The sequence below is a fragment of the Sinohyriopsis cumingii genome, unplaced genomic scaffold, assembly GCF_028554795.1.
Source record: "Sinohyriopsis cumingii isolate HCF-2022 unplaced genomic scaffold, ASM2855479v2 utg000160l, whole genome shotgun sequence".
Classification (NCBI taxonomy): Eukaryota; Metazoa; Mollusca; class Bivalvia; order Unionida; family Unionidae; genus Sinohyriopsis; species Sinohyriopsis cumingii.
In genome coordinates this window covers 5,709,008-5,725,404 of record NW_028315873.1, presented here as the reverse complement: position 1 = coordinate 5,725,404, position 16,397 = coordinate 5,709,008, and the positions used below count along the sequence as shown (strand labels likewise).

The 16,397-nt window shown below is 34.8% G+C and overlaps 1 protein-coding gene across 1 annotated transcript; it reads right to left on the bottom strand.

The window, feature by feature from the left end:
* Positions 1-6,957: 6,957 nt before the first annotated feature.
* On the bottom strand, positions 6,958-13,780 carry LOC149774678 (E3 ubiquitin-protein ligase TRIM45-like). Its single transcript, XM_089944849.1, has one exon. It carries the CDS (start codon positions 10,965-10,967, stop codon positions 9,780-9,782), a length of 1,188 nt encoding a protein of 395 aa, XP_089800975.1. The 5' UTR covers positions 10,968-13,780; the 3' UTR covers positions 6,958-9,779.
* Between the last annotated feature and the right edge of the window lie 2,617 nt (positions 13,781-16,397).

Genomic DNA, 16,397 nt, shown 5'->3' with positions numbered 1-16,397 from the left:
CGTGTTACCAACAACGTCTCATGACGAAAGGTTCACAGAGTAAATGTACACGCCAACTACTGAGATTCTGCTCTACTTGTTGACAACTCATTCGCGCCATTATTGCCAAGGGGTACGTTTGTCGAGGAATGAAACGGTGTCACATTTGTCACCAAATCATTGGACTTGAAACATGAATGTTATATTCAAAAATACCATTCGAAACAGAAGGATGAGGATGAAAAGAGAACAGGAAATCTCATCGTTTTCAATAGCAAATGCATGCAAGAGAACGACAATCACATTCATAATTTTTGCGTGGCTAATCGTGCGTGTACATACAAGAACCTCTCTTTTCTCAGTGTTCACACTGTTGACACCTTCCTGGAGGACGTGAAAATCTTTCGAGGACCTAACACGCTTGCCGATTTGCCCAATGGACCATAGACCCTATCGATGACACGGGGAGGCAAGATGATATCGAACGTTAAGTTATCTTGAACGGAGTCAAAATTATTTCCATGCAAGATTGAGAAGTACAGTTTAAAGATTCCATGAGTTATTTAGCCATGCCTTTGAGTCGAATGGCTAAGACGTTTGGAATGATAGAAATGGCCAAGGGATATTTTCTGCAATTTTTCAATATAGAAGCCAATCAGAACGCCGTCCTACCGCATGTGTCGAATTTGCCTGACACTCAGTACTAAGACTCTGTCAACATGCACACCTAACAACGAGAAGATTTCTACACATGGTACTACAATCGACTTTCAGGAAGAAATGTTAAAGTATTGTCACTGCGACGTGGAAATTTTACTTCGTTGCAGTGGAAACGTTCGAGAATTGTTCATGGAGCACGAAGTGATCGATCATTTGAAAGAAGCCTGTATCAAAGCGTGCTCCTTAGTGTACCGCAAGAGATTCATGCCCGAGAACATCCTAGCTGTCATACTCCCTCAAACTACGGACTTCATCAAACGTCAATACTCGGTCAAAGCTCTGCACTGGCTACTTAACTTGTGCGAAAAGAAAGACAAATGAATCCAACATGCTAGAAACGGATGAGGCGAAAATACCACTGGAACGTATTCACTGGATTGTCCGAACTGAGAAGACCTCAAGATTGTCTATGCAATTTAACAGTTGCTTTTTTCACGGATGTCCAACCTGTTACCTCAACGTGACACTAAACTTCCATTCTCATGGCGCACCATGGACGACTTGTAAGAGGACACGTGTCACCGACGCATGAAGTTAGAACGGCAAGTAGATCGAGTCGTGGAAATGTGGGAACACGACTACAATGGCCGTTTGAAAACCGATCCCAAAGTTAAACGAATCTTCGAAGCGTACAATGTTAGACCATGGGGGATGGCTTTAAATGTCACGTACTTGCTGTAACACGAGGACGAGGAGAAAGGAGAAGCAATCAAATACCTGTACTTGGGGTTTTGGAAAAATGGCATAACGACAGTGTTCACGCAAGAGGGAGTACTTGAAAAAAATATATATGAAACACGTAGACGTTGTTCGCCAAGATCTGATCCTAGTCAGTTACGAAGAACTAGAGTTGGATCACGTCCGACTAATTTGGAAATGTCATCATTGCGGCCTACGTGGCATCCTACGCTCGCTTTTAAAATTGCAGGTAGTATCAAAAAGTTAAGAGATCATTTCCTTTACTTTGACACGGATGGTCGATAGCCCTGATCATCTTCACTCTGAGAGTAACTGAGACCATTTAGGAGCCTGGAAGGACGAACACCCAGAAAACAAGATTCTAATTTTCGCTAGCTGCCGTTCTAAAAATTACGGTTCCTGTACGTCACCTCAAGGGCAAGGCATGAAGAGACCTCGAAATCCATTCCAATCTCAAAAACTCGTTCAGATAAAGAACGAAGAAAGTAATGAAAGATGGTTGCTGCCAGAGAATTGGACATGTTTGATTAATGACTGTGAAAATTATGTACCAAGTCAGACCTCTAACTGTTTGCCATGTAACCAACAAAGAATGGGTAGAATTTCAACCTGTATCCTTTTTGGATAATCCAGTACTTATTGAATTTTAAATCAAAAGACAACCAGTATATCAGTGATTTGTACCTGAAAGTCTGTGTTCTCAAAGTGGACAACACCAATCCACTCCAAGCGCCGATGCTAGAGTATATCCCGTTAACAATTTCATGCATTCATTGCTCAGTGAAGTGGATTTGTGCTTTAATCATAAACTTCTCAGCAAAATCACAGATACTTACCCATACCGACCGAACACGGAAAATCTATTGAAGTACGAAAAAGGCGCAAAGAACACACATGCGGCACATAATTGACAAATACCGACGACTCTCACAATGCTTGATTTAACAACCATCGAAAGAAAATCAAAGAAGGATGCAATTCATAACTGTTGGATGTATGGATGTATTTGTTGAACGGCGTGGATGTAAGCTTAAGACTGAATCGAAGAAGTACCGCATTCCTTTTGATGGTTAATGCAAAATAGTACCAAACAATCATGGTAGAAGACAGACTGTTTGTCCCCCGTGAACAAACCTTCAAACTAAAGTGGGAAACGCGTTAGTCAAGCGTTGAGCAGAACAACAGCCAATTATCCAATAGGACGATTGGTAGTGAAAACCTTTACCATTTCCTCTGGAAATGTATGGCTTTTTATATTCTTTAGCACAGAAACGCAAGGTGTATCGATAGCAAAATGAAAGTGCTTTGGATCATTGAATACACTGGTCAACAGTGAAATCATTACTGACTTGAAAAGGCCCTAATCTGTAGTATTTTGGTGTGCCGAACACGAATATAACCGTGAAGAATTTGTATTGGCTCTCGTTTTGAAGATATTCATATACCTCATTTTCTATGTTTCACTGTGTAAATTTCTCCAGTAGGACTGCAGCAACATCCGGAATAATGATGTAACATTGCATAATACCATCATGCTCACATCATCCACAGTTGATTGCATCATTTTCTGATGCAATGCAATACTAATGCCATGCGGCTGCTGAAGTAAGTTGACGTCAGCAGTGTACTATACATGTGTAGGCCTATTATACTAATGCCAGGCGGCTGCTGAAGCTGACGTAAGCAGTGTACTATATAAAGCCCAATCAGATAGGTTCAGCATTTAAAATATTTTAGACGTTGTGCGAGACAGTTCAAGCTACTGTTACATAAAACTTATTATTTTATCCATTTACGTACAATAAAGAACAGTAATGCCTCGAAAGTGTGTTAATACCGCGGACAATTTTTGCTATATTTGTGGGGAAGTGACATTTGCCAACCAGAAGAAAAGTATCAATTCTCAAGTGAAGAAGGCATATCATCTTTACTTCGGATGCAAGGTTGGTGACCAAGACAAGCCTTGGGCTCCGCATATATGCTGTGCTACATGTACAACACAGCTTTCACAGTGGTTGAATTGCAAAAGGTCATCAATGCCGTTTGCAGTCCCAATGGTGTGGAGAGAGCCAAGCAACCACCTAAATGACTGTTACTTCTGCTTGGTTCCTCCTCTTTCCGGCGGAATAACGAAGCGAAAGAAGTCGAGAATAGTCTACCCAAACATTCCGTCTGCATTGAGACCAGTTCCACATGGTGAGGGACTTCCTATTCCAGAACCTCCAGCAGAATATTCTCTTGATTCATCTGACGAAGACAAAGGTGAGTCGACCTGTTCTTCTCCTGGTCCATCAGCATGCAGTGATCCAGATTTTCACTGTGGTGCATCATCAACCCCACACAGAATAACACAGGAAGAACTAAATGACCTGATTCGTGATTTGGACTTATCAAAGAACAAGGCAGAATTGCTAGGATCAAGACTCCAACAATGGAATCTTCTAGAAGAAGATGTCACAATTACTGCATATCGAAAGCGCCACCATCAATTGGAGCCTTTCTTCAGAAAGGAAAGTAATCTGATATTCTGTTCCGATATTGAGGGCCTCATGAATGCTTTAAAAATCACTCATGACCCACAAGAATGGAGACTATTTGTGGACTCTTCGAAACTGAGTCTCAAGGCTGTGCTTTTGCACAATGGAAACATTCTTCCATCTATTCCAGTAGCGTATGCTGTCCACATGAAAGAGACATACGATAACTTAAGGCAGCTACTGAATTCCATTGAGTATAACAAGTACAGCTGGCACCTCTGTGGTGATTTGAAGGTAGTTGCCCTTTTAATGGGACTGCAGCAAGGATATACAAAATACATGTGTTTCTTATGCGAGTGGGATAGCCCAGCAAGGGAAATGCACTACATGAGGAAGGAATGGACTCACAGGCAGAATGTAGCCATTGGAGAGAAGAATATCCAACACCCAGCTCTGTTTGAGGCTCAGAAAATCTTGCTACCACCCCTTCACATCAAACTAGGTTTGATGAAGAACTTCGTGAAAGCCATTGACCGGACTTTGCCAGCATTCCGATACCTGCATGAAAAATTCCCTCGACTCAGCGAAGCAAAGATTAAAGAGGGAGTTTTTGTGGGTCCTCAGATTCGAGAGCTTTTCAAAGATGACCGGTTCAACAACTTGCTGGAAGGTGACGCGAAACAAGCATGGAATGCTTTTCGCCTAGTTTCTACAAACTTCCTCGGAAATGTTAGGGCAGAAAACTATAAGGAACTAGTAGAAGACATGTTGATGAAGTATAAGAAACTTGGCTGCAATATGTCTCTAAAGATTCACTTCCTTCATTCCCATTTGGATTTCTTTCCTAGCAACTGTGGTATTGTTAGTGATGAACACGGCGAACGTTTTCATCAAGATATCGCAACAATGGAACAAAGATACCAGGGAAAATGGTCCACTACAATGCTGGCTGACTACTGCTGGACACTCCTCAGAGATGCTCCCGAACAGCTGTACAAGAGACAGGCGAAGAAATCTAAGATGTAGTCAATGACTTGATTTTTTATAGGTAGGCTATTACAGTTGACCTTTTACTATTGGAATGCATTTCGTTATGTAAACATTAATTTCTTGCAGATTACAAAAAACTAGAGCCAATTTTGCAATTTGACTGTCATATTCGTGTTCAGCACATAAAAATTGATAAGAATTGACTAATTTTATTTCAGTAACATGACTTTTGTAAAAATTTGTTGTCCAGTGATATCAAGTTTGACTTCACAGCGTTTTCAGCCTTGTAAATACGTTCTTGCTTGATGTGGTTTTGGTATTTGTTCATAGAAAAGAGGAAGTGACTAGCCAAGGTTCCCCCTTTATTGTTGATGTTTCAGTAAATGGTTCTGATTAAAATGATAACTTAGGTACAAGTGTGTTTACTTGTTTTATAGAAACAAATATTACTTTGGAGATGATATTTCATATTCTGTCTGTCCATCATGATCATATTTTTTTCAAGATCGAGTACCATAATGGAGGAAGGTTTTCCTTTGGGTGCGTGCTTTCTCCAAGTAGATGAAGCATTGTCATCCACCCCTCCTTATATATTTTATCCCCTTCTTTTTTTACATCTTACTAATCGTATGTGGCCGTAGGTATGTATATAAGTATAAAGTCTGTAAAGCACTCCAACCCTGTTCGATGATCAATACTTAGTATATGGGTCTTGATCATTCTCGCAACGTAAACCTTGGTCTTATATGAGATATACAAAGTGGGTGTTTGATAGTGCTCAAAAGCGGTTGTAAGATCATAGTGTGTGTTGGATGGTAATAAACAAATGGGCCATGGACGATATATAAAAAGTAATAGTTTGACATTAAAGGTAATGTATTGGATAGTAAGCTGTGCTATTTCATCTTTTTTGTTAATAGACCCTTTTTCGTCTGATATGATGTGAATTTTTAGAAACTACACAAGGAATTTTGGATAATATTTGGGGGTGAGTATGGTGAGGATGTTGGCCAGTATAGTGGTTTGCTGAATAGTATGTTTGTGCGAGTTAATCAGTTCATTGTACACCATACCCTTCTCGTCTGACAGTAGTAGAGTAATTGTGGGTTTCTAGAGTGTAAAAAAGGCGTTCTTGGATAGTGCGTATAGGGTGTTGGATAGTATATATTGTGATCGATAGTATATTTGTGTTGATTTCATCCCTTCTATTACATCATACTCATTTAGGTTTTAGTACGTGTAAGGTTTTAGACACGACGCAAGACCTTTTGTATAGCGGTTGGATTGTTTGATAGTATATAATTATGTTATTGGATGCCAGATAAGCATTGAATAATATAAATACCAACAAAGACTTTTAAACTTTAAAGACCTTTTCTCGTGTCAAACTTATGTAGACCCCCTATAAGATTTAGACTGTAATCAAAAATAGGGTGATGAATATATATATGTTGAGTTTAGAGAGTGATCTAAAAGGTTTCTTCTGGATATTATAAAAAATGTTAACGTTAACATTTCCTGCATATTCCCATGCATGTTTCAACATGAAAATGGATTATGCCAATCACAAAGTCTACATTACATTTTTCATCGTCCTCATTAATTGTCGACCCTTTTCCCCTCCACCATTTTAGCATTACAGTTCCCGTTTGTCTCAATAAATGTTTTTGTCCCCCATGAACACTTCTGTACCTATAATATGATTTCTATGTCAAAGCTATGGAATACGTAAATTCCAAAATATACATCGGAAATATTTAAGGTTAAAAAAACAATCAGATAAGAACGTGAAAGTTTGTAGGAATAAAACAAAGTTTATCAAAAAAGGGATCTCTCTACGATACAGGAGATGACGAAAGTTGAAAAGTTATTTTGCTACAATGAGAATCAAGTTATAGGAGAGAAGTAGAAAGGATACGTTGAATAAAGGAGCAAAGATATTGGAAATAAATAAATAGGAAAGCAGGACGAATAGATAGCTCTATTTTGGAGCAAGAATGATTTGATATTTAAAAAACAGATAATTACATTTTAAAATGTAATAGATGTGCAAAACAGCAAATTAGAATAAACTTGTTAAAACGACATGGCATATAATTTAAGTTTGTAATGTTTATAATGTTTAATCAAACGCTATCTCAGACAAACTCAGAAGGAAATACAAAATGTATTTAATGGCTAGAAGTTAGTCTCTTTGCGAACAACAAAAATTAAATGAAAATACCATAGATGTTGATGCAACCATGACAAAATTTAAACCTCAATTAAATTCAATTCAGCGGCTGTGTGACAATTATTGACACAAGTATTAAATTATTTATTTTTCTTGTAGAAAATATGTATCATATTTCTTTTTACGGCACCTATAAAACTTTGAATAGCGAATAATTAACAACAAACTAATATTTTAAAAGGGATTAAACGAATTTGGAAGAACATATGCTATCAATTAAAACCAGTAACCCTTTCAGAAAATGCGGATATACATATTTTGAAGATCTGATCTTTACAAATATCTAGAAGTCACTGAGTTAAATCACACGAATAAGCGTTGCAATTGCCATGTGATTGTGCTGGTATACATACACAGCATACTATTGCTGAGGATTTATCAACAGAAGCAATGTCACAAATATAACAGTAGCAAACTAATTAAGAAGATGGAGAAACGAAATACAAAATATCAGAGATACAACCAATTGAGTAAAGTAAAGGAAACAAGTGTTCATGTTCAATGTATTAAATGCTAGTGTGAAACAAGAGTAAGGAGAAGATCAATGTATTTCCACAAATAAGGCAGATTTTATATTCAATGATAGGATCGCAAAAACCAGACCTTGTGTATAAGATAAATGTACTACAGTTTAAAACAAAATTATCAAAATATCGCCTTACTTTTGTCTTGCCTATTTTATTTTTGAAATAAAGAAATTCAATTGATAGTTCCTGAATGTCCTCTCAAAGATTCGAAATTAAAGCTAGTAGACGGGCGAGACCAATTTATGACATACTCTGTAGACTAATTTATGACATACTCTGTAGACCAATTTATGACATACTCTGTAAACCAATTTATGACATACTCTGTGAATAAACCCTGATCTATGTGTAACCTACTCGACAATGAATATGAGTTTGTCCTTGAATTATATTTTGCACACACATCTAAGAGCCAAATATATAGAGATGAATTTCAGAAAAAGACTAAATATTTTGAAACTTTTAGAACTTCTCATTATCCAGTAGATTAGAGTTTTGAGTAAATTGTCCTTATATTACATTTATAGGGCTGAATCATAGAAATAACGTTCCATATAAAATATGCTTTAAATATTTCGATGCATCACTGCTTCAGTATGAATTAGAATTACATTATGTCTGACTTTATTTTGATATTATTACGCTTACCAATGTATATATCTCTTTCTCCCTAAGGGAAACGTTTTGAATTAACCTGCTTGTTTCATGTGCACTGATCTGCATTTACCTGCGGATGTAATATCATTTCGTTACTTTGTTTCCATTTTGAACTGGACATTATGGATGATGATTCCTTGTTGTTCACTGTACTGTCCCCCATTCCAATTTAAACCAATTAGGTTTAATCAATTGAAAAATGTATCCTCTGTTTGGATAATTTGAATGAATAAAAACTCCTTTTCAACTCTTTTAAAAGGACTAGTAAATCCTCTGTTTGAATAATTTGAATGAATAAAGACTTCTTTTCAACTCAGTTTCACGGTCAAGTGAATCCTCTATTGCACATTAATTCAACACGATACACATTGAATGCACTGAAACTCAGTTTATGATATACAGGTCATTGGTGATAGGACAACTACATCCTACCCCATGACAGTAAGAATCAAATGTTGCAGTTCACAGTGTGACATAAAATTCTCGCCAAACCGCTTAAATTGGGAGAAATGTTTCATACATATATACATTGACATAGAAATATATGAATAGCTCTTATAAAACAGATCCGTTTGCTTTGCAAAACAGGTCATTTTTTATGTAAAGTAAGTCCCTTCTCTATTCAAAAGATCTAATACAAGAAATAGCTTCTTATCTAATACTTTCATAATGACATTTCTGTTTTGTCAAACTCGTTCACATTCTATGAATTCTCCAAAATGTATGTTTAGTACTTCCTGCCCTTTGTATTGTAAATTTCTTGATATGTTCATTAGATCAAAGAATAGTAAATAACTGATAATAGGCAATGCATTACCAAACCATAATATTCATATTTTATTTTAAACGCATTTTCATATTCTTTGTATATTAAATGAATGTTTCGATAACACTTATAATAAAACCCGAAAATTAAGTAGTTTTATGTTACGAAGAATCTGGACTTCTACAAGAATCTTATTGTTAGTGGGCTTTTACCCAATTTAGCTTTATACAATATCCATCTTCTAAAATCAGCTGGATGCATCTTGATTTAATTTTTTTCTTGTCAGTACCCAAATCAATTGCCGAAAAAACCTCCACAATAAACTCTATTCAAGAAGTTTCCTTCCGGAGTGATGAAATACAAATGTGGTACTTCTGATCATATAAGTAGTGACAAGTGATAGATGAAGGACTTGTCTCCCTTCGTAGTTGTTGAGTTTGCTATGTCTTATCTCTACGCCGTTCTTGTCCAGTATCAGCAAAAGTTTGTTGATCTGTCCTAGTGGAAATAATGAGCTGGTGTTTCAATGTCGCCATAACACAATACATTTTAAGCTATTTGGACTTCTGTATGGTGTCAAGAGATCAACATTCCTCTGGACAAATATTACAAACTTGAAGAAAATACATCCTGAATCAGGCAAATGTAGAACAGTTTTCTGCCACGTATTTAGTATCCCGATGTTTTGATATAAAACCTGCTATTTTAATAACTATTAATGTCTGTTGCTTTTAGACGGGCGCATTTTCCGTTGGAAATGAAGAAATGTCCACTTTAGTTCGGGTCATATTAATTTTGCCAAGGGTGAACAATTTATTTACCAGATCCCGGAAAGTCTTATCTATATCAAACGTCATGCTAGCCCTTGTAAAGTCATTTTGGAATTCGGTTACAATTCGTAAGTATCTCTCTTGATTCTGGTTTAGCTTATGAAGCATGATCATCTTCTTGACCTCTGACCCGTGGGTCATTACAAAATCAAGCTGAATTAGATCCGTTTCAATGGCGGTCAGAAGACTTTGTGATTTGGTCTTTTGGAGCTGCATGTTTGATTTGTCTGATTTCTGTCTGCAATCCATGATATAATCTAGATCAATTTCCAACCAACGCAGCTTATTTTTAAGCTGAGTTATAAGAGAACGAATCTGTGTTGTAATGGTTACTTTATCCTTATTAAGTGTATCGATATTTCCTGTAACAACTGACGTCACTTGTTTCAAATTGCTTTGACATTTTTTCAAGTTTATTTCCACTTCTTTAGACTTAACGGATATACCAAAATGTTTTATCATTTCATCAAGCGTGATGATTGTCTCGCATTTTCGATGTTCGAGAAACCCACAGATGCTGCAAAACATTGTGTTGTGGTCACCGCAAAAGAATTTAATACGTTCGTTTGAATGTTTGGAACACATTTCTAAGAAAGCTAAGTTTGGTGGTATGTCATTCGAATGGTTTCCAGTATTTAAGTCTAGAATATTACCATTATTACACGCTGAAATGTCATCGTGATACTCTTGACACTCAACACACACTGATGTCTTACACTCCCGACAATAAGATACTGCCTGTGTTTCTTTTTTTCTCTTTAAGCACAGATCACAGAGTTTTTCTTGAGGAATATCCACCTTTAAATCCAACAGAGATACCGCCATACTGTTAACGGGAAATAATTCTGCCCATTTATCAGTGCCGATTGTAGGATCAGGTGGAGCTGTGCTTGCCCTACACACAGGACAGGGAAAGCTTGCCTGTCGTGTATCATTATGGGTCAGCTTGCTGTTGATATGTGACTGAAGACATGAAGCACAATACGTATGTCCGCATGGCAGAACTTTGGGCCTTTTGAACTTACCCAGGCATATTGTACATTTTAAAAGGTGAATAAACTGTCCTTGTGAACGGGAAGCGGTTGCCATTTTAGTTTATAGCTGTGATCGCCTGATTAAATTTCCAGGTAAATACGCGTGTTACCGCTGTTATCAACGCGATCGTCGTACTTTAGTTGCAAAGGATATAAGATGTGTACTTTATGCTGAATAATCGTAAGATCATTCGGTATCTTCCTCACGCGTGGGATTTGTATGGGGAACGATGAAGGTCGCAAAGTGAAAAATAAATGCGTTATGGCTCAGCATGAATATCACGATGACTTATGACACAGTTGTTCATTTCTTTATTCATATTGGATCCGTATATAAAGATAGAAATGACTATTTCTTGCCATTACACAAAAAAAAAATAACATTTAAAATAATTTTTTTTCACAGTTTGTCGTCTTCAATGCGAGTATTAACTCTTGACTGGACTTGAATAGAAGTTTTTGTAAACTACTTAGTTGCTGTGTTTTGTCTACAAAAAGAACAAAATACGTAAAATGGCAAAAGTAGTAAAACTGGATATTTAAATGGCATCCAGTAACGCGAAAGACTTATTAAAAAATTGCAAATTAACGTGAGATGGATAATACAGTTAAGTGTTTGGTATATATAAAAGGTCTGTCTAAAATGATTTTGTTTTTACATGATAATGTGTGCGTTTGCTGACTATAATGTACAGAATGACCATTGTGATTAATTATCAAGATTGTTAAAGGCCAACGTTAATATCAAAAGTAAGATTGATATGGTCAAAATTAATGTTAGCAACGTTTTGTAACAGGAAAGCTTACAATACGAAGATTATTGTAACAAATATTCTATTATGTACTATTTGAATGCATATGAAATTCACAACGACATTACTCCAAATCTGCAATAAAGGTTATACTGCATCCATAATATTTTGTTTTAAATTTAGCCCTTTTTGCTGCGAAATTAAATCATAGTTGTCACTCTCTGAAACGCATCTTTAGCCTTGAGAACGGGTTTATTTACATGTTTGGCTGGATAGGTTAGCGTAGCATTTTCTGCAAGTAAAATTATCAAAGATAGTCTGGTATTGAGCAAGGTTGAATCAATGAGGGTGAAGGTATGATAGTAAGCTGTAATCTGTGTACGTTGGACATTGCAGATTTCTTAACTCAAGGAGATTATTTTTTTTTTCAGCTAATACTATTTGATAATTAAATATATAGGTATGTTTGTGAATAAGGTGTTTTGGGCATACTTTGACGTATCATATCTCTCTAGTGGCAATCTGATGACCTTACTGGTGAACTGTATATTGAGTTTTCACATTAGGCAGGTTAGCATCAATATCAAATTTGAACATGAAAATTGTCTCTTGTACCCTATATGGAAGCGTTTACTACATAGAACAATATATGGGTAGCTAGAAATTACCATACAGTTTTTTAACAAAACAAAATGCAACAAGTCACGTGTTCTAGATACAAATCAGAAAGATTGCGAGAGGAATTCTTTCACGTAATGTGACCTTTACACCACAGCATCATGACTGTCAAGGAATTGTATTTCCATGTACACCATATCTTGTTTGTCATGCTATTATATTTCCATGTACGCAATATTTTTCCCCAGGTATCTTGTTTCCCAAGTAACATTTATTTTGCGACCTGCATAATACATAGGTAATATTTCTGTTATGATCATATTTTAAATATTCACGTCAAATGTAATGGAGATAAACATGTTTCCTTTATCTGAATGTTGGATATTAGCTTTTAATTTAGAAATTCCTTGTTGAAAGGTATGAATGTTTTACAGAGGAGACTGACATTATCCTGACCATGTTGTTGTTTTTTTAGCTTTTTATATCAATGTTATAAAAGTATTATTGTTGTTTTCAATTTTTAGTTTGGGTGGATTTATTTATTTAAATTATTCACTGGAATTACAAAGTGCTCATTAATATTTCTTGAACTAAATCATTAATTTAGCATTATAATTATTTCAGGAAAGGACATTTTGGATTATATTACTGTGATATATCAAAAGGATGTAAACATATCGCTACATTTCATGCCTTTGGTACATTAGCACATTCGAGAATACGTACATATCAGCATATTTAATGTTGTAATTCATTGGAACACAAATTAAATTTAATGGAACTCTTTACATTTAAACTTGTATTAGAACGCTTTTGGACTAATTGGGATTTACCTCACAATGCGTTACCTTTTTAAACTTTTCAATTTATATTCTTGCGTTATGTATATCTATATTTCTTGTGGCACCTGGTACATGATTTTATTTAATTTTTGTAATGTTTATTCATGGTCTTAAATTGTACATATATTTTTAGTTATATTTTGACCGCTCCGGTGGTCTAGTGGTTAGAGCGTCCGCCTCGGATGCGGGAGGTCGTGGGTTCGATCCCCGGCCGAGTCATACCAAAGACTTACAAAAACGGTACTAACAGCTGCCTCGCTTAGCGCTCAGCATTAAGAGGTTAGTGTTAGAACTGGTCGGCCCGGTGTCAGGATAATGTGACTGGGTGGGACATCATGCTACATGTCTGCGGCATGATGCCCCAGTGCTAGACATCACTAAAAAAACTGCCACATTGCATACATCATAGCGATATGAATGAAAAATTGTTAAAGCTACGTTAAAAATCCAAATCACATCACATTAGTTATATTTTGCCTACGAGTGCCTTGTCTATTAATTACAAAAATTACATAGAATCTATACATATATGTTTATGTGTATATTGACAATTATTAATAATAATCTTAATAATAAGAATAATAATTAATGGCGATGTTGGACTAATGTATCATTGGTTGATTGGGTTTGTATATGAATTCATTAACTTGCCTTGTTGGGATGGTTCACATGGATAGTCGAATTCGAGACGAAATGACTAGTAACATCGCTTAAGACGAGCTTATTGTAAAGTCTTGTCAGACTAGAAGGTATATATATATATATATATATATATATATATATATATATATATATATATATATATATATATATATATATATATATATATAAGGAAAGAACTCCGCACTCAGATTCATTTCTATTTTGGAGTCATCCTCATTTCTTGCGTTCCTATTGTTAGTCTGCAAAAGTGTTTTTATGTTGTACTTAGGTATAATTCGAGACGAAACCATTTGTTTGGACGTTTCAGTGAAAATATAAAGTGTCCATTGTTTGGAATATAACATTATTCTGGAACTTTGTGAATTATTCGAAGGAGTTCTACAAGAGGCCATCATGACAACGTCACGATATTTGGCGGCCAGTACAATTCCAGTTTTGAAATTGATACCGAATTTTTCAATCATTTTCAAAGAGCTTTGTCAGGATTATTCCGGATTAATATCATAACGCTGTAGGTTCCTTTCATAATTAAAATCTTTAAGCTTTTCCAAACTTGTTGGTATAATTCCTTTACTGTTACTTAGTTACTGTTACTTAGTTAAACCCATATAATTGTAACAGTATTATATTTCCATGTACAAATTATTATGTTATTGTATTTCCATGTAACAATTATAAGATTATTATATTTCCATGTACCAATTATAACGTTGTTATATTTCCATGTACCAATTATAAGGTTATTATATTTCCATGTACCAATTATAACGTTATTATATGTCCATGTACCAATTATAAGGTTATTATATTTCCATGTACCAATTATAAGGTTATTATATTTCAATGTACCAATTATAACGTTGTTATATTTCCATGTACCAATTATAAGGTTATTATATTTCCATGTACTAATTATAACGTTATTATATGTCCATGTACCAATTATAACGTTATTATATTTCCATGTACCAATTATAAGGTTATTATATTTCCATGTACCAATTATAAGGTTATTATATTTCCATGTACCAATTATAAGGTTATTATATTTCCATGTACCAATGATAAGGTTATTATATTTCAATGTGCCAATGATAAGGTTATTATATTTCCATGTACCAATGATAAGGTTATTATATTTCCATGTACCAATTATAAGGTTATTATATTTCAATGTGCCAATGATAAGGTTATTATATTTCCATGTACCAATGATAAGGTTATTATATTTCCATGTACCAATTATAAGATTATTATATTTCCATGTGCCAATGATAAGGTTATTATATTTCCATGTACCAATTATACGGTTATTATATTTCAATGTGCCAATGAGAAGGTTTTTATATTTCCATGTACCAATTATGAGGTTATTATATTTCCATGTACCAGTTATAAGATTATTATATTTCCATGTGCCAATGATAAGGTTATTATATTTCCATGTACCAATTATAAGGTTATTATATTTCAATCTGCCAATGATAAGGTTATTATATTTCCATGTACCAATGATAAGGTTATTATATTTCCATGTACCAATGATAAGGTTATTATATTTCCATGTGCCAATTATAAGGTTATTATATTTCCATGTACCAATGATAAGGTTATTATATTTCCATGTGCCAATTATAAGGTTATTATATTTCCATGTACCAATTATAAGGTTATTATATTTCCATGTGCCAATTATAAGGTTATTATCAAGTACACTTATTCCTCATTAACTTTGATTGCAAAAAAGTCCTGAAAAAATCGTACAAAGAAAGTTTAATTTCTGGACAGTGTAAGTAATTAATAAGGAAACAAAGCTAAGACGAAATGGAGTATTAATAGAAAAGGAATAAATGTATTTACTAAAGTAAATAATCATGTAGGTAAACCTCTTAATAGAATAACTAAACATGATGCATTTGGCTTACAGGTGTACTATGTTCTATAATTAGACGGGATAAACGAAGACGCCGTCATGTATTGTCAATCAGCGCAAACAAAATACACATGCAGAATTCCATCATTTGAACTTCTATAATGCAAAACAAGCAAGCTTTATAAATAAAACTTTTACGCTCATTAAAATACCAGATATATAGCACAGCGTAAGAAGAAAATATCAACGGAGTGCGTTTATGGTACATTTAATTCGCCATAGTAAGGAAAATAAACTATATCAAGGTTTCAGTGGGCTTATCTCTCAGAAACAGGTATTATAAATAATGCCGCAATAATGATTATTTCCTTATTTTATGCAAGTGAGAGAGACATGTATTATTTATAATGCCGAAATAATGATTAGACAGGTATCGAACATAATTGTGTCATATATAAGTCATATAGAAATATGTACTAAAAGTGAAAAGTATATCGATCGATTACCGGAAATGAAATCAGCGTTTGATACAACTTTCTATGCGGGTAGAGATCGTTATATATATATATATATATATATATATATATATATATATATATATATATATATATATATATATATATATATATATATAGTAGTGAAATTAACACCATTTCTCTGCAAATAAGAGTTAAATGTAAGGCAAGAGACTTAGGTATTGTTGCTTAAAGTTTGGCCAGGTGTATTGCAAACCTCGT